Raw genomic sequence first — 25,166 nt, forward strand, 5'->3', positions numbered from 1 at the left:
TGGATAATAACAGGAAACAGATTTAACCCAGGAAATCGATTGACTGCCTCTGCCACTCCCACTAGCCATGTGTGGGAGGCCTGGAGCATAAAACCAGCCTCCATGCATTTCTGCATACCTCTAGCTGCTGGAAGAAAGTCAGGTAATAATCTGTGTGTCACTGTGTGCGTGAGTGAAAGGTCATTGCAGATAGTTCTAACTACATATGATATCTGCTAGATATAGATCTATTGGGTTGTTGTTGCATGATAGTAGCTCAGAACTTTTAATACTTGATCATTTATATTTATTCTGCAGATCTTCCAAAGCTGAAAGGAAAACTCAATTCATTTCAGTCTGAGCTACTGCATCTCCTCCAGTGAACTGTTGAACTAGCAACGACAACAAGAACCAACCCCCAAGATGAGTGGTGACGATCCTTCGCAGTACCTGCGTACTAGCAGGACGCAGGACGTCATTGACCAGACTCGAATGTTTGACACCAAGAAATGGCTCTGGATTCCGGACGATGAAGAGGGATACAAAGCCGCCTCTGTCAAGTCCCAGAAAGGGGATAAATGCACCGTCGAGTTGTCGGATGGAACGGTGAGTGTGAATCATGCAGCTGTACTCCGTTTGTAAACACACTGTGCTACAGTTATAATCATGCCTGTACACTCTCTACGATATAGTCGCATACTGCTAATTGCAACTAGACTGTACATATTATACATGCAAGGTTTGAACCTGGACTTAGAAGACTGCATTTTCCAACTAGCTAGCCATAATCATAATCTCGTGAATATGTGCATTAATTCTTGTCGTTATTCTCTCTCTCAGGAGATGATAGTAGACCTGAACTCGACTGAGCAGATGAACCCTCCCAAGTTTGAGAAGATGGAGGACATGGCTGGACTCACCTATCTCAACGAAGCCAGTGTTATGCACAACCTCAGGCAGAGGTACTACTCCAGCCTCATCTACGTAAGTGAAAGGGTGTTCAAATAGACCTGGAGCAATGTATTAACCGTAAAGCGAGCACTAAAACAAAACAGCTATTTAATTTAAAGGTGTTGTTAGTTGGTACTAAACTAGTTGACTATCTGTTGATTGACTTGCGTTTGTTCTTGCATTGATCAGTATTTGGGTGAGAATACACTTCACAGCTATGCAATTTCATTCGATGAAAATTGGGATATCTTGGCAAGTTAGTTGTACTATATTCAAACAGTGATCAAATGTGGGCAGGTTGTTGCAAACACACTGGCTTTAATGAGTGAACCAGACAGGCACTGGGTAACAGAACGACAGCTGTTCTTACTCTCATACATTCGACCAAATACAGTGTTGTTTCATTTAGGCTGTTAATCTGTAAACAATGCAGAGTGATTTTAGTAAGATCCAAAGCTGTGCAAACAGGTCTCAATTATCATAGAGAATGGAGGTTTCCTTTCCGTGCATACCAGACCTTGTTTAGCAGACATGCAGTGTTATTTCAGGAGAGGGGGGGTGGTGCATACCACTCACTGGGCCATGGCTCAACTGCAATATATAGCTACAAAACAGAATGCAGAGGGGGGAACTGTTATATCAACTACTATTTAAGGAAGCAAATTTGATATCGGGTACTTATGTGTTTACAGAAATTGAATACTTATGTGCTTTTCGTATAATGTGCTGTATTTCCATCTACAGTAATTGAGAATCTGATACCTCATTACTGAAGCTATCACATATATAGAGTATCACATTATGTGGTGTATAATATTTATCCGGACCCTATAGTGTGGTTTACATTGCCCATGCAGTATTTGTGTGGGAGTGAACAACCATTCATGCACATAATTATTATCTTGGATTCTACTGAAGTGCACTACTCTCGGCACTAACATATTACCCCCTCCCCTCCCCTCCCCCACACACACACTACAGACCTACTCGGGATTGTTCTGTGTGGCCATCAACCCCTACCGCATGCTCCCCATCTACTCCAACAAAGTGGTAGAAATGTTCAAGGGAAAGAGACGAACGGAAATGCCTCCTCACATCTTCTCCATCTCTGACAATGCCTACAGGGACATGTTGCAAGGTAAGCTAGTCTGTTTGTGATGCTTTCGTGTTTTGTTAAGCTATAATAGTGTGTGGGCGATTATAGGTACACAATGCTGTAAGACAAATAAGCAGAGGTGGTTGTGAGAACTACAATGAAATACGTGCATTGAAACTTCTTGTTATGGAAATGTTACAGTAGGGACTACTATGTTTGTCACATTTTTTGCCCTGCAATTGGCAAATAAATATGATATCAGGTTCACTAGCTAGTATAGCTTTGCCATCCATCAATTACTCTGTAAGCCAATACCAGTCTATTGCAGTATTCCACTAATTAATATCCCACGGACCTTAGTCGGTATCTTAGTTGTGATAACATGGTTCTCTTAGCAACACATTAGCTTGATACACACACACACACACACACACACACACACACACCACCCCCCCCACACACACACACTTCCCTGCAGACCGTGAGAACCAGTCCATCCTTATCACGTAAGTTATTAAATTGTGCATATTAAATTGTGCATTATTATTGTGATGCTTGCAATAATTGTATTTTGCTCTAATACAGTATAGCCATGCAGTGCATTCTCGTCTCACGCTATAACTTTACAGGGGAGAATCTGGTGCAGGAAAGACTGAGAACACAAAGAAGGTCATCCAGTACTTGGCTCTGATTGCACCCGCCCCCGGTCAACAGTCAACTAAATCAGTGAGTGTATGACCACATTAATTTGAACCCTTTCACCACCTTTACTTTAAGATGGTATATAGCCTGAGTACATTACATGTCTCTCTTATAATTATTATATGGGGGAGAAAATTTAAACATTTCAAGGAATTTTGTTTGTCAAGAAACGGTTGTATGAACAGAATAGTGTATGTGTAACATACCGTGTATGTGTGGGTGTGTGTGAAACTGGAGGAGGATGGTCTGTGTTACTGTGTAACATACCGTGCATGTGTGGGTGTGTGTGAAACTGGAGGAGGATGGTCTGTGTTACTGTACAATCATTAATTAATATCAACAAGATATCCGCAACATTGTCATTACATTGCCGTTAATTTCACAAGCATTATGCAAAAATATCACAGTCAATGGTCTTTTGTGGTAACTTGAGTACGCCAATAGGCAGACCTCGCAACCACAAGTTGACCAAACTACAAATGATCTATTACGGCTCAATTAAGCTGGAATGTCATCCCCCACTTTCTGTGACAACTGAGAGCAGCTCATGTTAATGTTGACGGTCTAAACCACATGAATATCCAGCTCACTTACAAAGAATTTGTAGTTCTAGAACTTATAGAGATTTTGTGTGGTTTGAAATACTAGTACATGTAACACCCAAACTAGGAAATATAGTACTCTTCATTGTGTGCTGGATTAGATCAAATACGGCTCTCTACAAGTGTATATTGTTTTGTTACTATGTAAACCATATGTCATGTCATGCACAGGCGCGTGGTAACCTCGAGGAGCAGGTGATCCAGGCCAACCCCGTTCTGGAGGCATTCGGAAATGCAAAGACAATCAGAAACGACAACTCATCTCGTTTTGTGAGTCATTCTGTAAAAAATTAATTTAGTTTAAACTTATTTGTATCTATCTCTTTAGGGCAAGTTCATTCGGATTCATTTTGGGAATCAGGGCAAGATTGCTGGAGCAGACATTGAGTACTGTGAGTATGACTTAAATGTACATGCTACAGCTATAGCTGGATACGTTGAGCATGTAATGAAATGTTTATAGCTTGTATGTATAATTATTTCATATGGATTAGTTACATGTATGTAAACTTTGTCTAGACAGAATTAACTAGCTACTTGTGTACATGACCTTGCTCGCCTCCCCCCACACACACACCCACACACAGACCTTCTTGAGAAGTCTCGAGTCATTCAGCAACAACCTGGAGAAAGGTGCTACCACATCTTCTACCAGCTGCTGGCTGGGGCTGACAACGAACTTCTCGGTAAACTACTCCTCAATCGTCAGGTGAAGACCTTCCATTTCCTTGAGAACAGTGAGGTCTCCGTGGACAACGTCGACGATGCACAAGAGTTCAAGAATACACAGGTAAGCTATTGAATAATTACATTTGCTATGTTTTCACCTGTTATTGCATCTACGTAGGATGCCATGGCAACGCTTGGTTTTGACGAGGACGAGCGTATATGTGTGATGAGGACAGTGGCAGGTATCCTACATTTCGGGAACATCGAGGTGAAGCAACGACCGAGGGAAGAGTGGGCAGCCATTCCCAACACAACTGGTATGTTGGGTTACTCACTATTGGCCTCTGTTGGGTATTGAATTGCATTTGTTGTTGTACTTTTCTCAGATGGTGTTTCACAATTAACTTTTATAACTAATTATGCTGACTTTGATCAATCATCTCTATACTGTGACATGTAATTGATACCAGCATTGACACACAGCAAGTGCCTATAACTTTTTAGGGACAAACTAAGGGAGAAAATTATCTGTATTAAATGCATCTTTAATCCTGAGGGTAGCTATTATAAGTTGTTCTCTGAGGAGCAATGGTGTTAAGTGAGATTGCTTGCTTTGTACAGAGGCTGAGAAGGTTGCTCATTTGCTCGGTATCAACTCTGTCGACTTGGTCAAAGCGCTCATCAAACCTCGCATCCGTGTTGGGAATGAGTACGTACAGCAGGGCAGGAATCTGGAGCAAGTCCAGTACTCCATCGGGGCTCTCTCCAAAAGCCTTTACGAGAGAATGTTCACCTGGCTTGTGAAGAAGGTCAACAAGACACTCGACACTAAGGCTCGCAAAAACTGCTTCATTGGAGTGCTCGATATTGCCGGTTTTGAGATCTTCACTGTAAGTTCTGGTGCCAGAATTTGAGATTGGAACAATTAATTTAAAGTTCTCCAACATACATACAGGGTTGCTTTACTATGCCTGAGGTGTACCTCGAAGCCTATACTGTGTGTACACATACATACCACTAACGAGTGTATTGTTTCTGTTAACAACAGGTGAACTCGTTTGAGCAGCTGTGCATCAACTTCACCAACGAGAAGCTGCAGCAATTCTTCAACCATCACATGTTTGTGCTGGAGCAGGAAGAGTACAAGAAGGAGGGAATCAAGTGGGAGTTCATTGACTTTGGTCTTGACCTCCAGGGGTGCATCGACCTCATCGAAAAGGTGACTAAAAAACCATTACTGTATTTTAATGTGCTGCGGATCAAGGTCTTAATTGTCAAGCAGAATATTATTGCAAAACAAAATGTTACAATCATCCTAGTAACATTGCATGCAAATTAATGTTTTTGTGGTCTCAACAGCGTTAATCACCTTTAAATTTGTGCATATAATTATCACTGCTTACAGTATGCCTTAATTATTATGCCTTAGTTGTTATTACCACTTCTTATTTGACTGGCCACACACACACACACACATCTAAGCATAGTACCACCCACACACACTATATACCTATATTTGCTGCAGCCCCTGGGAATCTTGGCCATTCTCGATGAGGAGTGCCTCTTCCCCAAAGCCAGTGACAAGTCGTATGTGGAGAAGCTTCACAAGAACCACGATGGCAAGTCATCCAACTACATCAAGCCCAGCTTCAAGTCCAAGGGAACCATTGTCCACTTTGAATTGGCCCACTATGCAGGAACAGTGAGTTGCACGGACAATACTCAATTTAATGGTTAGGAAGATGTTTTGACAAAGGAGGACTCTTACTTAGAGGGGGAGCTGAGACACACGTGAAATGATCTATTTAATGCAAGCATTGCAAACCAAAAATAAACTGGGGCTCCAGCTCCTGGAGCCCCCCTGCTTCCTATGCCACTGCTCATAATTATAGTCATGTATATAATGTTAATTGTTATAAGCATACAGCATCACTGTGACTCATACTGCACGTATCTAGACTGTATATAAATGTGCTTGTTGCTTGTTGTGTTGTATTTAATGCACTGATTTGCTCTGATGGGATAGCTAGACAATGTTTCCCCTGTCTCCAGGTGGGGTACACAGTTGTGGGCTGGTTGAACAAGAACAAGGATCCCCTCAACGACTCTGTGGTAGAGCTGCTCAAGAAGTCCACAGATCCCTTTGTTGTGGGACTCTGGGACGACTATCTTCAGGAGGGAGAGCGGCCACGAGGGAAGAAGGGAGCCTCCTTCATCACCATGGGACAGGTAATGGGGGCAGGGTTAAATCAATGGACTGTATAATTATATACATTATAGCTTTTTCATGCATGTGGTGTTGTCCAATGATGTACAGCATATTTATAGTATACTTATTGATTAACACAGAAGTTGTGGTTCATTTTATTGAGATATGATAGTCTAATCTCCACACATACACACACCTCACACCCTCACAGCTCCACAAGCAGTCCCTGAACAACCTCATGACCACCCTCCGGAACACCATACCCCATTTTGTCCGCTGCATCATTCCCAACGAGCTGAAACGCCCTGGAGTCATCGATGCTAACCTTGTCATGCATCAGCTGAGGTGCAACGGAGTGCTGGAGGGCATCAGAATCTGTCGCAAAGGGTTCCCCAACCGTCTCGTCTATCAAGAATTCAGACAGAGGTATATATAATCATGACTTCTTCGATCGTACATATATAGGTTGCCCTATAAACCGTACATGTATATCTACATGATTGTTACAATGAATAATTAGTTTTGACTGTAGCAGTCATATATAGTTCAATGTACCGTATACTACGGTCTGTAGAATCAAAACTAAGTTCTATCGTTATCTCTTTCCACTAGATATGCCATCCTTGCCCCCAAGGCCATTCCAGCTGGCTTCATGGATGGTCGCAAAGCGTGTGAATCTCTCATTGATGCTCTACAACTGGAGAACAGTGAGTACCGAATGGGTAACAGCAAGGTCTTCTTCAAGGCCGGTGTGCTGGGTCGCCTCGAGGATATGAGGGACATTCGACTTGGAGAGGTGCTCACTCAGTTTCAGTCTTATTGCCGTGGCTACCTCATGAGAAAGATGCACAAGAAACTGATCGATCAGAGGTACGCAAGAGTTAATTTTATGAACCAAAAAAATCATGCTAATTGGTAAAAAACAGTGCCATTATATTTTGCTAAGCTATACAAAATAGCCATGTCATCATATCATCAGGATTTATGCAATTCAAAAATGTTTGAGCTCATAATTTTTTATGTAACACTATTAATTTTTGCTGTACATGTAGGCTTGCCATTGCCGTGCTCCAGCGAAACATTCGCAAGTACCTGTTCCTTCGTGATTGGAAGTGGTGGAAACTGTACACCAAGGTGAAGCCGCTGCTCAACGTTGCTCGCACAGAGGATGAGCTTCGCCAGAAAGAAGACGAACTGAACAAACTGAGGGAGAAATTTCAGAAGGATGATGCGATGAGAAAAGAGTTGGAAGAGAGTCAGACGCAACTGATGGAGGAAAAGAATGATCTGTTTGTCCAACTACAGAGGGTGAGGGATTAAATGTATATATATATAGCTATAGGCTGTACCGGTACATGTATATATAGCTGTTATAATTATAATTATAATTATTATTAATTATTATAATTATAATTATTATTAATTATTATAATTATAATTATTATGTTATAATTATAGTGTTTGTCAAGCCTTTTTTACTGTGTATGCATGTTAGCTCTTGTAACCCGTACATACAATTTCAGGCTTTTTTATTCAACTATACAGCTATAATTATTGTGATTACAGTTCATATAGGTGTGAATGTACTGCATGTGAGCCTGTTAACAATGTGTCCTCACTTTATTTTTCAGGAGCAAGAGTTGTGTGCAGAAGCTGAGGAGAAAGTCGAACGTCTTGTTACAAAGAAGGCTGACCTTGAGACCCATATTCAAGAAATGGTTGAACGTCTCGACGATGAAGTTGAAAACAATGCCAACATCTCAGCAGCACGTCGCAAGCTAGAGGCAGAGGTAGACAATCTCAAAGAAGAGCAGGAGGATATGGCAGCACAGCTGGACAATATGGAGCTGGAGAAAGCCCAGAAAGAGAAAGATTGCCAAAGTCTTGAGGCTGAACTAGACAAAGTCACAGAGACACTTGCCAGGACTCACAAAGAGAATAAAACTCTGGAAGAACGACTTACTGTGAGTACCCGAATCCTAACTCTTCCCTCCCTCTATGAACTTGTCTTCCATCAAAGTTTGAATCGTACTAATCTGTCCATTTTTGATTTTGTAGGAAGTCACTGCCAGTCTGCAAGGTGAAGAAGACAAGTCCAACCGACTGTCCAAGTTGAAGATCAAACTAGAGAGCTCTTTAGCCGAGACCCAGGATGAACTAGGGAGAGAGAAGAAAGTTAAGGCTGATGTAGAGAAGGCAAAGAGGAAGCTCGAAGGAGATCTGAAGGTACATAAGAGAAAATTATAACACCTTATATCCCGTTGCTATAGTTCATAATTATAATTATTAACAGTACCTCAAATAGTTAATAGTTAGCTTAGCCAACTAGAGTATAGTGTTACTACTGCAATGTATATGTTTAATCGATATGTTTAATGCTTAGTCTGCAACTTACACAAGCTTAAATATAATTACTGCAGGCATCTCAGGAAAGTGTGGACAACTTGAATCATGCTAAGGCAGAGAGTGAAAAGATGCTATCCAGGTACAATACTAGAAAAAGAAACATCATTAGCTTACAATGCTTTGTGTAATTTGTCTGAAACTGAATGATGTTGATCGTATTATTTTTGCCTCCATGTAGCAAAGAGAAGGATATAGCAGCCATGGTGTTGAAAGGAGATGAAGACTCTGCTGTCATAACCTCTCTTCAGAAGAAGATCAAGGAGTTAGAAGCGAAGGTTGAGGAGCTAGAGGAAGACTTGGAGAGTGAGAGGGCCATCAGGAAGAGAGTGAGTGCATGGCTTGAGATGTGCTATAGACAACATGCATGGTGTATATATATAATTATTGTGTTTGTGTGTGCATGTTTACTTGCTTATCGTTTTCTCTGCAGGTTGAGAAGCAGAAGAACGATCTCTCCAGGGAGCTAGAAGATCTTAACGATCGACTGGAGGAGCAGGGCGGAGTCACAGCTGTACAGACGGACCTCAATCGCAAGCGTGAGGCCGAGCTAACTCAAGTACGTGTGGACATGGAGAAGCAAGCTGAAGAACACGAGCTAGCCATGTCTGATGTTCGTAAGAAGCACACAAAAGCTGCAGGTGAATTGGAGGAGCAGTTGGAGACTTTGAAGAAGGGCAAGAGCAAAGTGGACAAGGACTTACAGCGCTTGACAGCTGAGCATGGTGACACCACATCTCAGTTTGATGCCCTCACGAAGGCCAAGGTGAACAAATGAAGTTAATGATTGATTGTGCAATAACTTTTTATAAGCACGTACTTGTAGAAAATATAAGACTTCTACATTAATAATGGCAGCTAAACTTAACCTTCTCAGCTATAGCAAGTTTGGGTGACACAATTTGAGTTATATAGTATTCAATTCAAGAGAGCTCTATCAAAGGGCATGTGCTGAGACCCTTGAGCTAACATGTATAGTGTACTAAATTATATCTCTCATTTCCAGACCAACATTGACCGTAAAATGCATCAAGTTGAGGAGCAACTCAGTGAGTCCACAGCTAAAGTGTCAGAGTACGAGGCAATTATCAACACACTCAAGTCATCCCAGAGCAAGCTCCAGACTGAAAACAACGAACTCTCCACACAACTGGGAGAAGCCGAAAGCAAAGTTGGCACCCTCTCCAAGAATAAGAACTCATTGTCTGCACACGTGGAAGAGCTGAAGAGTGATCTGGAAGCTGAGACCAGTGTAAGTATAATATAGTTACATAGTGTGAATGGTGGTGGCCGTGGATACAAAAATGTGTATATAGATTGTGTGCCTTGATACTGTCTCATCCTAATGCCCCAGGGCCTAGCTACGTAAGAGATTGTGCAGTATAGGTTACGTACATCCAGCTTACTGCATAGATATCATGGTGAAGCTAACTTCGATAACCCCCCCTGTTCATAATTTCCACGGCTACCACTTTTTTCTATCCATCCAACAGGCAAAGTTTGACATACAGTCCAAGTACAAGGCTCTTCAGTCGGAGCACGAGCAGCTGCAGGAAACCCACGATGAGGAGATGGACAGTAAGAGCTCCCTCCAGAGCCAGATGACCAGCGCTAAGTCCGAGGTGGCCACCTGGAAGAACAAGTTTGAGACTGAAGCAACGCCAAGAATCGAGGAGCTGGAGGAGGCTAAGTGAGTGCATGATATTCATAGTGGGAATGTTCTCAGCGTGACGTCGATTATTATTGTATCTTAGTTTCTGTAGACATTTGTAGAGGTCAGAACTGTGCTGATATCTAAGCTAATGTGTGTGTGTGTATAAATGAGGTGCATGCATGTGGTGTTAGGAGACCTAATGTGTGTTTCTATGCATGGCTAGTTATTAATTAACTGTATGTTTATGGTAGCCACGATGTACAGTAGTATGACCTGTTTGCCTTCCATAGACGCAAGCTCCAGGCCAAATTGAAGGAGGCTGAAGAGTCACTAAGCACCACAGAGACCAAGTTCTCCAGTCTGGATAAGACAAGGCAACGTCTCTCTAACGAGGTGGAGGACCTGAACCACACCTTGGAGAATGTGAGCACACTACAGTCTATAGTAACTCTCTAGTGTGCATTGTGCAGGTTTAACACTCGGTAGGTGATGGAGCATATCCCATTGTTTGTAAATTAAGGCAATACTGGTTGTACTTATAACTATAGCTTGTAATATCCCTCATTTGAGTATCGTAACTTAATTGAACTGTTACATATTGTTCAGTGTATTGAGCATTCCTACAAAATGCTTACACTCATAATTAGTGTGTTACTTAGACATACTATACATATGTAATCTGTACGCTGGTGGTCATTTCATTTTGCTCACTCACACATAAACACACAGGAGCGAAACCGAGCAGCAAGTTTGGACAAGAAACAGAAGCAGATTGACAAGCAGATCACAGAATGGAAGAGCAAGTACGAGGAGAAAGAGAAGGAGCTCGAGAATGCCCAGAGGGAGTCGCACTCTTACAACACTGAGGTACGACGTCGTATTTATTGTTATAGCAGTCTAGTTTACTTACTACATAGGTACACATGATTTTGTATTATGCGCTCTGCCACTGACTGTTCTTGCGGTTATTTTACAGCTGCTCAAATTGAAGACACAGTTCGGGGAACTTGAGGATCAGCTGGAGACACAGCAGAAAGAATCCAAGCGTCTCCAAGGTGACTAGAGTATAGCCTGTCAATATGGCATGTGATAATACTATTACCTTCATAGTTTGCTCGTAGCATAGAGGTCTTGTACTGTTTTCTATCGGTGAGGTTGAAGCTCCAATTTGAATCTTCAGTTAGTACTGTAGCAAAAATGCAAAGCTGTGTCTGAGATACATACCAATGAGTGCATGTGATGTATTGTGCTGTTGCCTAGGTGAGCTGCGAGATGTTGAGGCACAGCTGTCAGAGGGAGGATCGTCTGTGGTGGAACTGGAGAAAGCCAAGAAGAAGCTACACCTGGAAATGGAGGAAATGGCACAGTCCCTTGAGGTTAGCAGCTCTCCAGTGAACTATCTCTACTGATAAGAAAATTCCTCAATCAATATTTTGTGTACATGTGCCCCAAGTATTGTTAGTCTGTGTTAGGCATAGTAGCCTCTGAAATGTTCCGGCGGATTTGTGGCTTTTAAGGCTGTCAATCGTTAGAGTTTGCCTTGGTTGATTACTAGCTTAGCCCCTGTGTTGGTTATAATGATCACTTCCATCTCAGGATGCAGAGGCCCAACTGGAGAGTGAGGAAGCTCGTGTCCTCCGCATACAGCTTGAGCTGAGTCAGCTGAAACAAGAGAGTGAACGTAAACTCAACGAGAAAGACGATGAAATCGATTCACTGAGAAAGAATCACCAGCGACAGTTGGAGGCTGTGCAGCAGACACTGGATGGTGAGGTCAAAGCAAAGAACGAACAAGCCAGACAGAAGAAACTCAAGGACGATGAAAATGCTGAGCTGCAGAGTGCCATTGATTCCAATGAAAAGGTATGCCTTTGTCTTTTACGTATTAGTCTAACCAGTGCTGAAAATGTATGTCTACTTTTCTGTGGAGGGTTCCCGAATTCTAATAGACATCAGCAAATTTTGCTCCCATTTTTTGTGTGCACGAAATTTTGTTTGTTAATAGTGACCGAGTGCACACTAGTTGAGCTCTATTTCTGCTCTCTCCCCGCAGGCTCTGTCAGACTTGGCCAAGAAGGTGAAGTCGTTGTCTGCTCAGCTGAAGGAGATAAGCGGGTTGTATGAGGAAGAGCAGCGACAGCGGGACCAACAGCACACACTCGTTACTAAGGCTGAGAAGAGGGGCAATGAGTTGGCCATTGAGCTGGAGGATATCAAGACACAACTTGAACAGGTACAGTTGCTTTGAAAAGTTGATGAGATCTAATACTCTGTTGAGCACATAATTATCTGTATTTTGGATTGACCATTATACTACATTGGTGGCCTTCCTTCCTTTTCCACCAATGTCCATAATACAAGTATGACAGTATCATTGTCATTATTAGTGGTACATTGTTAGTTTCCTAATAGTGTTGACAATAACTACGCATATAGAATTTCTTTGAGCAGTTTCTAGTCAATATTCTTTTTCTTAACAGACTCTCCGTGCTCTCAAGACTTCTGATGCTGAGAAAACAGATGCTCAGGACCGGATGAGCGAACTCTCCTCCTCAACCACCTCCCTCCAGTCGGCCAAGCGTAAAGCCGAGCAGCAGCTGACAACACTACAAGAGGAATACGAAGACATGGAAACAGAGGCGCGTGAGAATGGAGAGAAACTTCGCAAGGCAATGGAGCAGAACGCTCGATTCCAGTCCGAGCAAATGACCACCAGGGAACAGCTGTCGTCTGTGGAGAAATCAAAGGTACCATTAACAATTATTACGAGTACATAATTATGAACATTAACTCATGACCCACAAACGTAATTTTTATCACCTATTTCCAGAGACTGTATGAATTATTATTGCTACAAATGTACACATGGACTGTTTATTTTATATATGAAAATGTACTTGCAAAAAACATGTAAATGCTATTACCCACCTCCTCCCCCATGTGCAGTCAAGCTTGGAGCAGCAGGTGAAGGATTTGTCTGGCCGTCTGGAGGAGGAGGTCACTAACGCTACCAAGGCCGCGAAGAGGGAGGCGGCCAAGCTACAAGCCAGGGTATACAGTTAGTGTAGCTGCTGGTTAAGTGTACGTAGCTCTTAGACTACTTGCTGTACACCATGCAAGTCAAGTTGTTATATTTGGTTGTTATAAGGGTTTGATTAATTACGCTGTTTGTAGATTAACGACCTTGAGTCTGAGATGGAGGTGGAGACCAAAGGAAGGAGTGATGCCCAGAGGGCAGGCAAGAAGTGAGTTTTCTTTATCAGTTGTTTTTGTTGATTTTATCGTACATATGTATGTAGGAGCCATTAACCCACCTTTATGTATGTAACTGAAGTCTTTGTATATAAATCAAGTGGCACTTTTGTCCCTGTTTTGTAGGAGTGATCGCAAAGTGAAGGAGATCACAATGCAGCTGGAGGAAGAGAAGAGCACTAGTCAGCGACTCCAAGACAGCGTAAACCAGCTCAACAACAAAATCCGTGCACTCCGTCGTGAGAAGGACGATGCGGAGGGTGAGACGGAGGGAGTCACAAAGAAACTTAAGGCTGCACGTGCCCAGATCGAGGAACTGGAGGAGGGCAATTCGGACCTGCAGACTCAGATCAACCGTCTCAAGGCCTCGGCCAGGAAAGCCAGGGTGAGGAGGGTAACTGTGTTCAGTGGCCAGCCATGTGGATAGATTGTTCTTTACTTTCGAAATCTGCTCTATTAGAGGCTCTTTGATGAGGTTACCCATGTGTGTAGTTTTAGCTGATAGATTGTAATTGTGGTCTTCGATTAAATGCCTGTTGAATTTGTGCATGTACATAACGACATTGCACAGTCATACTGTAATGTAGGCTGCTATGCAACACACACATACAGCTATCATGTGACAAGTATTTGTTACACACACACACATACAGCTATCATGTGACAAGTATTTGTTACACACACACACATACAGCTATCATGTGACAAGTGTTTGTTACACACACACACATACAGCTATCATGTGACTAGTATTTGTTACACACACACACTTTACAGACCGTGGTGGCAGCTGATTCAGACGATGAGAAATGAACTTTTTATCAAACTTTTTAGCTCTATAGATGAGTAGGAGAACTAGTCTAGTCCTCTAGTTAATTAATTATTTTTGAACCTTTTAGTACAATTATTATTAATTTTTTGAATTAGTAGACTACATTATTTTGATGAATAATCAATTCCCTTAAATTCAGTGTATTCAATTTTAATTTCTGAAAGCTTAGGAAGAGACCTATCAAAATTAATGGTACCGTCAAAGCTCATATTTGGGAGATGAGAAATAATTTATCAACTTCAGCGCAATACCATGCATGCATGGATACAAGGCTGAAAAATGACAAATTTAGGCAAATTTTTAATTTCAAGAAAATCTCTGCAGTATTAGGGCGTGTGACAATTTTTACTACATAATTCGTAAAATACCACAATAGGGTGAGTACGTAGTTGTACTTAAATGTATCAAACATTCTAAGAAATTGTACAATTGCATAGGTGAATGAATAAGCTACAACATTAATTATTCAAAAATGTTTCCCCAAAGTTATTGTAGTGGGAAATCATTTTAGGTGAAAATGGGGGTGATCGTAAAAAAATGTGTGTAACATCAAATATCTCCGGAACTAAAGTATTTCTGTTTTGTATCAAAAGTTAGACAATTTATTTAACAATTCATCTATGATCTTACCTGACAAATTTGCCTGAGTTCCATCGCTAAGCAAAAAGGTACCCAAAAAACCTGATAATTGAGTTTGTGTTCTTATGTAAACTTTACGAAATCATGCATATGTTAGCTAAACTATTCAGGAATGTTGTGCCGATTGGTCTTTTCTATCGCTAAGCGATTTTGTCCACTATTGAAAAATCTTATTGTTTTATAAGCCACCAACATACCCACCACCTTGGTTGCCATGGATATATTTTTGGATGTGTTTTAGATAATTCTTTTACTTACACAATCGTATCAGCAGAATTTCTTAGAAATGTTACAATCACAAAATATTCACATTAGTTTATATACCAGTAGATTCAAATTTACCTTTTTTTACTCTCGACTAAAGGCACTGATCATTATGTTCATAATTGGATCAATGATACTAAAGTTACGGCTGTTGAAAGATATTCAACTTCAACCCCCCTCCATTTAATCAATTTTTCGGACTCTTTCAGTGCCATAATTTGAATTCCCGTTTATTAACGATTTCTGATTTCTTTCAAAATTAGTGGTAAAATATTATATTTGAGAGTATTTGCCAATTTCGACCCATGGCCCAAGGCCGAAAAATGACAAATTAAGGTTGAAATTTTGGATTTAAAATAAGGTATCTCTCTAAGCGTTCAGTTGACGTTGGCTGATGTTTAGACCTATACTAAAGTTATGGTTGACTTGTTGAATTTCAAAGAACTGGTTTCAAATTTCTTGCATGTACAAGAGAATGTACTCCCCCTTGTCATAAGTCAGTGGTGTGAAACCCATAATTGTCTTGTTTACTAGTGTTTCATTGCAATAAGCCATAACAGTACTAGTAGGCATGAACAGATCATGTGCATGGTTGAATTTCCATACTTCAATTCCATGTAATATATCAAGTTGTGTAATATGAAGATGATCGGTTAGAAATATGATATGTCTATGCCTTGATCAATGAAAATGTGATTATTACATGATACTAATGATTGATGTGCTTGACTGTAATACAGATCTGGTGGTTGGTGTTGTTGTCGAATAAAACTTAGAGTTGTTGATTTTTTGGCTGAATATTGGCCAGATAGGAGGTAAAAACAACACTAGACAACACATGACAATAGTGGCCAGCAGAAAAGTGCTAAAGATGAAAAATGAAACATAAATTGTAACGCCCCTTAGAAGAAAGTAGAGTGGAAATCCAATCCCTCCTAGAACTGTCAGACTGTACACAAGTATGTTGACTTTCTTGGTATGGCTGAAATGTTTGCGATGAATTTTTCGATTAAGTACAGAAAATACAACCAGTAGGAGGGCAATAACTCCTTTGTACGCTGCTATCACCGATATCCAGTAGACATCATAGTCACAGCTGCAAGTTAAATGAGTGATAACAATTTGTTCACCATCGATATCGTGAATTTCACCAAGAGTTTTTGACAGCATCCACGGATCGTACACGCTCCAGAAGATGCAAATGACACAGTCAATAAGCACCAAAACAGTTACAGCAGCGACTAGACTTTGATCTGATAAAAGTAGTCCTGGACGTTCGTTTCGAAAATGCCTAAACAATTTAAAGACTCTCCACACCTTTGCAAATACGGTGCCAAAAATGAGCGAGAATCCCATGAGTAAACACCATGTTATCAGATTGCAAATGATGGAGTATTGCTGTCTTAGATTTGCAGAGTCAAAACTCAACGTCTGTTGAAACGTGAATAAGATTGTAGCTATGGAAAAAAGATAGCAGCCGGAGAAGATAAGATGGCTAATTTCGGGACTTGTAGCTCGGACACTTTTCCTTTTAAACCAGTGAATAAAAGCGGTTTGTGATAATGCTGCAACAAGAGTAATAGTGAGGGTGACCAAGTTGAGGATAATTCCAACACTATAATGCACTCGCTCTTCCATTTCACCAAATGTGTCACTGATGTAACTGAAATTTGTCTCATTGTTAATATAGTATAGTCGATTTCTCACAAACAAAGCAACAACTGTTTCACGAAGTACTTTAGAATAATTATTCCATAGTTGAGACACTACAATAGGTGACCTGATGGTTCGATCTTCACTGAATTTTACCGGCCCTACTGACCCCTCAAAATCAACATTTAAAAGCTCTTCGATCAAGATCTGTGTGGTGTTAGGTTGGCCATACTTGTATTCGGAAAGATTAACTCCTCTCTTGGCTGTAGCATCTAATGCAAGACCCATGGCCCAAGCTGCGTCATAGTACAAATTCTCCCAATTGTTTTGGGGTGTAAGCTGAGATAACGTATAAATACTCTCTGTTGAATGTACAGCTTTTTGGACTCTTTCTTCATTGAAATGTTCATTAAATTCCACTTTAAGCTGTTTGCGATAATCAAGAAACGCTATGTTATTCGGAGTTATTATCGTGTCGTTGGCTTGTTTAAGCTGAAATTGAGATATAATTGCTCCGTTGGCAGCCACAGCTAGCTCCTCAGCTGTGCAATTATATTGACGACCATTATATGCAAATGGTTTCAACGATACCACAAACTCCCCATAGTTTTTCTCCAGTAATACCCACTGGTATCTTGGATAGTAGAGTCCCTCGGTATAAGCAACGCAGAGAAATCGCAGTGCAGGATTTGGTTCCATGAGTAGCAGAACAATTCTGGAGCGGCCTTGCCTCACGTCATCCACACGGTACAGACGCTCTGCTTCAGTGTCACCATCTAAGAAAATTAGAGAATTTGCAATTTTTATGTCCTCTTCCAAAAGAATCTGCTTTGAAACTTCGGCTTGAAATTCCGTGAAAAGAAGTCTGTTTGCATCGTAAACAATTGTCAATAACTTCCAGTTGTTGTTCTTCATAGTAGCTACAAAAGCACCCACCATACTGAGTGGAGTTATCATTGTGAAGGTGGTGCTCTCATTCAGAGCCTGAATAGCAGGGGATGAAGCTGAAGGTGCTATTTGGATAATGCTTACACCAGAACGGGACAGAAGAGGAGCAACAAGCAGTGTGGAGCCAGAACAACCTGGACCTACAATTCCAACAACGTTCTTTTCGCTATAAAAAGTCTTGCGATGAAAGGATAACAAAGCCTTGGAGGGTAATCTACATCCAGAGTCATCTTCGAGAGCTTCCAACCGATAATCTTGTAGTATTGCACTGTTACTGTTGATGTGTTTCAATGCTAGTCGAACTGCTGACACCAGAGGAATGCCGCCCGGCCATGCACTGTCACCTTCCAGCAAATCGGGGTACGGACCAGATGCAATTATGTAGAGTGGCTGCCTTGTATCGCTGCTTTCTGTAGCTTGTATGGGCTTCACTACAGTGATGAGCAGTGCTGCTGCAACCAGAAAATGAAACTTGGTCATTTCTTAGGACGTTTTTAGCTAGCTTACTATAGCACTAGTATAACGTACGGTACTGTCAACTGAACACTGCGCGCACGCATTAACATTTTACTTGGCGGAAGTTTTATGTTCGTTAACAAAATGTCTGTGGTTACCGGGTTTCAGTGCAAAGCATAATTACAAAAATTCCAAGCAACTTCGACCAACATTTCACGCTTTTATTTGCGCATGCGCAGGCATACCCCCAGAGAAAGGGGTGGAGCTCGTACCTACATGACCTTCAAGAAAGACACAATGTACAGGAAGAGAGACTACATGTTGACTGGAGAAAAAGTTCTTCTTGTTCCTTATTCAGCTCACCATGTGGACAAGTATGTATTTGATAATGTTTTTTTGGCTGTAGCATCGCACGGTGTTCTTTTAATTTATGTGTGCTGAGTTAAAATCCATCCAATGCCATAATTTTGTTAATCGTATGATGTGCTATTAGTGACTGGAGAGTGTACAGTAATTAATCCTGTATCACATCCGGTCCAGTAATTGCACGTTGTCAATGACAACGTATTATTTTCGAATAACGGCCACGGCCGAAAATGTTAATAAAACTGCAGAAACTTCATAATACGATTAGAAATCAATAGTGTGGTTACTCGTGCAATAAGGGATTAATAGCACGAGTAATAATGGCAAGGCTACTAATTGTACTCTTAGCCGTACTATTACACTAATCGTATGATATGCTATTAGTGACAGGAGAGTATACAGCAGTTAATCCCATATTGCACTCTTAACCATAGTATTGATTGCAGGTATCACAGTTGGATGCAAGATCCAGTGCTGAGGGAGTTGACTGCGTCTGAGCCTCTCACACTCGAGCAAGAACACCAAATGCAACAGTCCTGGATGAAAGATGAGAACAGTAGGCAATCTACCTACCTTATAGTTCTACAGTGGAACCCATATATATAACACAGAAGTGGGCTTTGCTGAACATTTGTTTTGTGCACCAACTGTTCATTTGGGACCTGGTGCCTGGCTTTTACATTGCAGTTGGGGTTCTTTAGAGATGGCCGTTTTAGGAGTGGTTCCACTGTATTATAATTATTATGCCTCGAGGCGTAGCCGCACGAGGGATACGGTAAAGCTGACTGTGTGTGTGTGTGTGTGTGTGTGTGTGTATATGTGTGTGTGTGTGTCTGTGAGTTAGCCTTGTACTAAAGCGCTAGCTTTTGTTAGCTACAAAGAGTCAGAAAATATATGTTAAAACAGCTAGCTAGCTAAAGTAGCCATTTGTGAAATTGATCTCTTTGGACACACCCTTTAATTATTCCTGTGGATGTAATGCGCATGCGCGCTCGTTCCCTACGTGTCAGAAAATAATATTCAAGATCTAGATCCTCCTGGCAGAATCATCTTTTTCTTGAGGGCCTGGTAAGCCATATGCATGCATGTACACAAGTCTTTTCTTCTCAGATATTATATACACTGAACTCCAGATCCTGGAATAATCAATTTTCCTCTTTCTTGAGGTCCTGGTAAGCCACATAATACAATAGATAACAACAATAGATGCATGTAAATAAGTTTTTTCTTCTCAGTGAGTTTATATAGATAATGTAAAATTCATTATAGAAACTACTATAACACTAGAGCGAAAGCATAACATGGCGAGAGGCATTAGCAAGCGCACGTTTGCAACACTCGTTGATTTTTATGCCTCGGTGCGCATGCGCAAGCGAGGTATACGGTAGTGTGTTTGTGTGTGTGTGTGTGTGTGTGTGTGTCTGTGCGGTGTCTGTGTGTGTGTCTGTGTGTCTGTGTGTGTAGACGGCTACAGCTGCTCAAGGATGAATCAAGTGCAAGTAAGACTTTCTATAGGCTTCTAGTCATGTTTACTTGGATTTTAATTCGTGGATTTGCAAAATAATGCTTTGTTCTCGAGTTATGCCTAGTTTTGCTTACTTGGAATGCTATTGCAGCCTTTTCAGAAGAATCCGTAGCAAAACTTGTTCACTGAGTGTTACTACTCTACTTAGTAGTTAGCTCTGCACTAGAACGCTAACTATTGGTAGCTGCAAGAGTGAGCAGAGAGCTGCAAGGCTCTGCTGACTTGCAGCCATCAATTTTAGACTTGAAGTTTTGGCATCGATCATTTTTAACAACAATCATGGTTGATCATTACCCACTATTCGGTTGATTGCATGTAGCAAAATTCATCATGATAATTATAATCAATGTGTGTATAAAAGCTAGCTATTAGTAGTTTTATGTTATGTAGCTTTGGCACCTCCACCGAGGCATCAGCACCCGCGGTGCTTTCATTATACTATGTTTACGCACATGTACACGCATGAGCAGCCTCACGCAGAGTTGTAGTTAGTACAATTTTAGGAGAAAGAAAGAGAGTAGACTTGCTAGAGAGTATAGATTTGTATGGATTCGTATGGATTCGTGTGTATAGATCTAGCAATTACGTTATTGGTTAGAATCAGTCTCTGCTTTCTCTTTCTAAGAGTAGTAGTGTCATTGTTGGCTTTATTCATAGAGACTCTTATAGCTACAGCATAGATATAGGATCTATGGCTACAGCCGGCCTATAGAGATAGTGCAACCGACGTAAATATTGGCTCCGCCCACATCAATCGCTTCCGGTTATGAAGGAAACCGCCACCTTGGAGGGCAGAGAATGGGAATTTGCAGCAAATTAATGTGTTTTGTACTTTTACTATTCTTATAACTTGTTCATACATGTTCAATTCATTTCACACAAATGTCACAAATAATAATTATGGCCAACAGATATATGAACTCAAAATAGCTCTAGTGTCTTGGGTGAGATCCAGAGGAGGCTTTCTGCCACATCCGGCCAAGCCTTACAGGAGGGTTCATTCTTCTCACTAATAATGTATGGTAACAAATGATGAGCAGACACGTTTGTAACGGTTTGACCTACATCATACACATCATTATATTTCATAGTATTACTTACCTTTTCCATGGCTGCAAGTCTATTCTCGATTTTATGGATCAATCCCCATCAGCATGCCTTTCCAAGCCTGCACAACAGACAAACAGTACCTGCACACTCAAACAGACCACACTTATAGACTAATACCTAGACTTCTTCCAAAGTCTGAGTGCTAGAACTTGCCTTCATATCTATATACTTAGCATCATATCATCAGGTAGAGGACATCAGGAAAGTTAGTCCAGTTATTTATGACACAAGGATCACGGATCTATGCTTGTGCCAATCACTTACCCTTCATATCTAGCCCTAAATTCCCTAGAAAGGCCCCAAAAGTACTCTGACTTGCCTTCCATGCATGCAGCATTTCAACGTGTACTTGCCCTCCAACGTGGCGGATAGCAACAATTGTCATGGGCGTGCGTCATCATGCATGTAGACTACATCTACTTCCGCTGCACTATCTCTATAGCTTGCTTTTCCAGCTAGTATGTAGCCGTGTATTTAATGCATAATTATGCCAATAGTAGATCAGTTTGGAGGCAATAAAGATTAACCTAATGTAGCCACACCCACTTTTGCATTCCTGAAGCGTGACATACATACATACATACATACCATACATACATACCATACATACATACACACATACATACACACATACACACACACATACATACATACACACATACATACATACATACAAAGGTTGTCTGAGACACGATGCAGTATTAGTTGCCTCGCGCCACAGAAGTAGGGTTTGCTGAAAGGTTGTACCAACTTGTTCATTTTGTGCCTGGGTTTTATTGCAGTTAGAGATGGCCTCGAGAAGTTGCAATAACCTAATAAGAAAACCCACAATTTTGTTCTAGGATGCAAAGTTTCACTAGCTATGTGACCGGAATCTAAGCTCTGTACCACAACTGTCCCTAATTGTACCACTAACTGTCCTAGGAAAATCAGTGGTTGTAAAAGTAATATTATGAAACCTTAAAAGGAAGCTAGAAACTTGGTTTATTATTCCCTTACAGAATGCACGTTCATCGTACTATCTAAAGAGATCTACATCGACCCCTCAAGGACTGAAATTGGTAGGAAGCAATAAGTTGAAAATTGACTCTTTTATGTTGCTTTCTACTCAGATGCAATGGTTGGAGATGTGAATCTATTCTTCTCGGAAAGTCAAGAAGGTGGACCAAACTACACCTGTGCAGAAATTGATATCATGATTGCTGGTTAGTGTAGACTCTAAGGAGGTGTGGGATTAGTCTCGCGAGCAGACGTTGGGGGGAGGAATGTCTGATCACTATTGCAGCAATTCCGTGGCACTGAGGAATGTAGTCAATTTTGTTAATTAATCACAGTCTCGTTCAATGTCACTCTACGACCCAGACCATATGTTGCTCCTAGATCCTCTAGACACAGAATTGAACTAGAAAGCTCTGAGAAAGACCATCGAAATAACAGCTTGCTTGCTAGCTAGCTAGCTCATCGTACACTCTTGGAAGCAAACAGTAGCAGAGGGATTTCGTAGGAAGACTCACAAACATACCTCCCAGTAATAGCTGCCTCTTGATTTGGTCTGAGCTCTTTGTAACCTAGCTCCTTGGTGGTTACTTCTAGCACAACGCTATTAAACTTGCTTTCTATTCTTAAACCCATTTAATAATAATTGTAATTGGCAAATTACGTGGTGTTATCGCACACTAAACACGTAGTCAAATCTGATTGTCACTGCCAACACTCTGGCAGGGGCCACGGAATCAGTGCTAGTGACCAGACGTTCCCTCTAGGACAAGTCTGCTCGCGAGACTAATGTGGGATATCAAATTATTGTTGCTTACATAGTTTGAGGTGACCAATGTGTTGTTAAAACATGGCATCTTTTTAATAGCCTCGAGACCAGGTCGTTCGTTGTCTGAAGAACACCTGGTCAAGTTCCAATGTAGATAATTGGTCCAGGAATTTCTTGGACCGATAATTGCCCGCAATAACCATATGCTTGCCCGTGAATATCATTATGATGCTCAGCTAGCTATAGTATTGTTGTGTTTGTACGGTTACCCAAATCATGTTCACAACTACTCAAGCCTAACCATTTGCTGACTCAGCTAGACGAGTTCTACATTGGAACTTGACCACAGGCGTTCTTTCAGACAACAAACGGCCTGGTCTCAAGGCTACCTTTTAATGGGATATCAAAAGTTAGGCAGCTCAGGTATTTGTGGTTGCATGGATAAAGGAATTTTTTGGAACAACATTCTGTTTGTTAGTTTGCCTCAAATTCTTCATTATGTGTCATCAATTGTCTCTAATTAGCCGTGACTGCGTGGCTGGACCAGTGTTGATAGTGCTGGTCAATTTGTGTGAGAGCACTGTCTTAGAATGTTCATTCATTTGTCTAGAGACAGGTAATCGATTACTGGCTTGTTATTCCGATTGACTAGTTTATACAGTAACAAGGGGGGGGGGTATCAGTTTATATAGTAACGAATCCAGGTTTGGTATGTTCGTACCTTTATGCAGTCATGCATAGTGTGTACTAGCTCCCTACGAGGTAGGAGTGTGTGTATTGTGTGTATAGAACCTTATATTAATTGCCTGTAAAATTGTCAACAAGGTTCATGCTGCGTTGTTCTCAACAAGATTCATGCGTTGTTCTCTTGCGGTTATAGTATCAGGAATACACGTCTGCATGAAGCACTTACACTTTCGCTATAATTATGTGTGTTATCACAGGTTGAAGCATACGTATGAATGCGCCAATTTATCAGGAATCTTACATACGTATATATATAGGGTGATCACCATAGCTATAATTGGTAACTTGTACTTGTACCTACGTAGCTGTTGGGTATAATTTTACAGGTTTCCTGGCTATTCTAGTAAGCCCATGCACAAAGCAGTTTATTGGCCCAGACTACTATCTACTACAAGGCCCAATAAGTTTTTGTGACTTAAACAATAATATTGTTATTGCCATGACCATTAGCAGCATAGAAACCATACCACATGAATTCTTCAGGCACCACAAATAGTTACGTACTGTTGTCCCTGTAGAGATATAAGTTTTGGGTGGAGGGTGGCATACGCTCAGGTTTCCAACCGTCACGTACATGTACGTCCTTGACAATACTAATAATCGTTTACCCTACAATTTGTTACAGAGCAATCATGCCGAGGGAACGGATTAGGATCAGAGGCAGCAAGGCTAATGATGGCATTTAGTGAGCGGCTTCTATTGTGATTGTGTGCATGTACTTTCATGTGTATTAGGTATTATTGAACTTGGAGTAAATAAATTCCAAGCCAAGATTGGAAGGACTAATAAACCCAGTCAAAATCTGTTCAAATCGCGGCTTGGATTTAGTGAGGTATGCATGTTAGTAGCTAGACTTTATGCATTGCTAATTTATTGCTTCACTAAAAGTCATTGTATTGTGCTTAATATGATCACGGTGTTAGTACCTCACAGCCACATGCACTGGCTCAGTACAAGATGGACACTTTATCCTATATAGGTGTCCAAATGCAACAACCACTGCTATTGCCTTAGAACACTATCATATGTTGTATATAAATTATTAAATATCTTCTTTCTATATTATAATTATAGGTATCCTTCAGTGAAATTTTTGACGAAATCACTCTGGAAATTGCCATTAAGAATGAACAGTTACCGCAATTCAAGCCTTTGTGTAATTGGACTAAGTATGAACAAATGTAGTGTATAATGTCATGTGTTCGTATACGATTGTTTATGTCTAGTCTTGCGGCATTCTTGATAATCAACCAAACAATGAGTCGTCGTCTCCCATATAATTATTAATTCCACTCCTTTTCTCACAAATCTGCATGCCTCATTTAGCTAATACCCACTTGTCAT

The 25,166-nt window shown here is 40.9% G+C and overlaps 3 protein-coding genes across 3 annotated transcripts; 2 read left to right on the plus strand and 1 right to left on the minus strand.

Moving 5' to 3' along the window:
* The first annotated feature begins 60 nt into the window (after positions 1-60).
* LOC135351310 (myosin heavy chain, striated muscle-like) lies at positions 61-14,487 on the plus strand. The gene is made up of 35 exons (XM_064550286.1): positions 61-142; positions 298-585; positions 820-963; positions 1,912-2,068; positions 2,505-2,532; positions 2,656-2,752; positions 3,502-3,600; positions 3,659-3,722; positions 3,918-4,120; positions 4,178-4,316; positions 4,621-4,889; positions 5,048-5,218; positions 5,525-5,701; positions 6,052-6,228; positions 6,420-6,634; positions 6,821-7,078; positions 7,261-7,516; positions 7,840-8,172; positions 8,267-8,434; positions 8,629-8,693; positions 8,793-8,940; positions 9,045-9,377; positions 9,618-9,863; positions 10,105-10,301; positions 10,556-10,688; positions 10,995-11,132; positions 11,242-11,320; positions 11,526-11,641; positions 11,862-12,128; positions 12,319-12,498; positions 12,746-13,012; positions 13,212-13,316; positions 13,440-13,510; positions 13,644-13,902; positions 14,295-14,487. The coding sequence occupies exons 2-35, from the start codon at positions 403-405 to the stop codon at positions 14,328-14,330; spliced, it is 5,778 nt and encodes a 1,925-aa protein (XP_064406356.1). The 5' UTR covers positions 61-142; positions 298-402; the 3' UTR covers positions 14,331-14,487.
* Positions 14,488-15,826: 1,339 nt separating this feature from the next.
* LOC135351312 (gamma-aminobutyric acid type B receptor subunit 2-like) lies at positions 15,827-18,435 on the minus strand. The gene has a single exon (XM_064550287.1). It carries the CDS (start codon positions 18,331-18,333, stop codon positions 15,952-15,954), a length of 2,382 nt encoding a protein of 793 aa, XP_064406357.1. The 5' UTR covers positions 18,334-18,435; the 3' UTR covers positions 15,827-15,951.
* Positions 18,436-18,560: 125 nt separating this feature from the next.
* LOC135351314 (N-acetyltransferase 9-like protein) lies at positions 18,561-25,083 on the plus strand. Its single transcript, XM_064550289.1, has 7 exons — positions 18,561-18,683; positions 19,122-19,231; positions 22,312-22,371; positions 22,423-22,515; positions 24,448-24,507; positions 24,557-24,654; positions 24,897-25,083. Exons 1-7 carry the CDS (start codon positions 18,586-18,588, stop codon positions 25,005-25,007), a joined length of 630 nt encoding a protein of 209 aa, XP_064406359.1. The 5' UTR covers positions 18,561-18,585; the 3' UTR covers positions 25,008-25,083.
* The last annotated feature ends 83 nt before the right edge of the window (positions 25,084-25,166 follow it).

The sequence above is a fragment of the Halichondria panicea genome, chromosome 17, assembly GCF_963675165.1.
Source record: "Halichondria panicea chromosome 17, odHalPani1.1, whole genome shotgun sequence".
Taxonomy (NCBI): domain Eukaryota; kingdom Metazoa; phylum Porifera; class Demospongiae; order Suberitida; family Halichondriidae; genus Halichondria; species Halichondria panicea.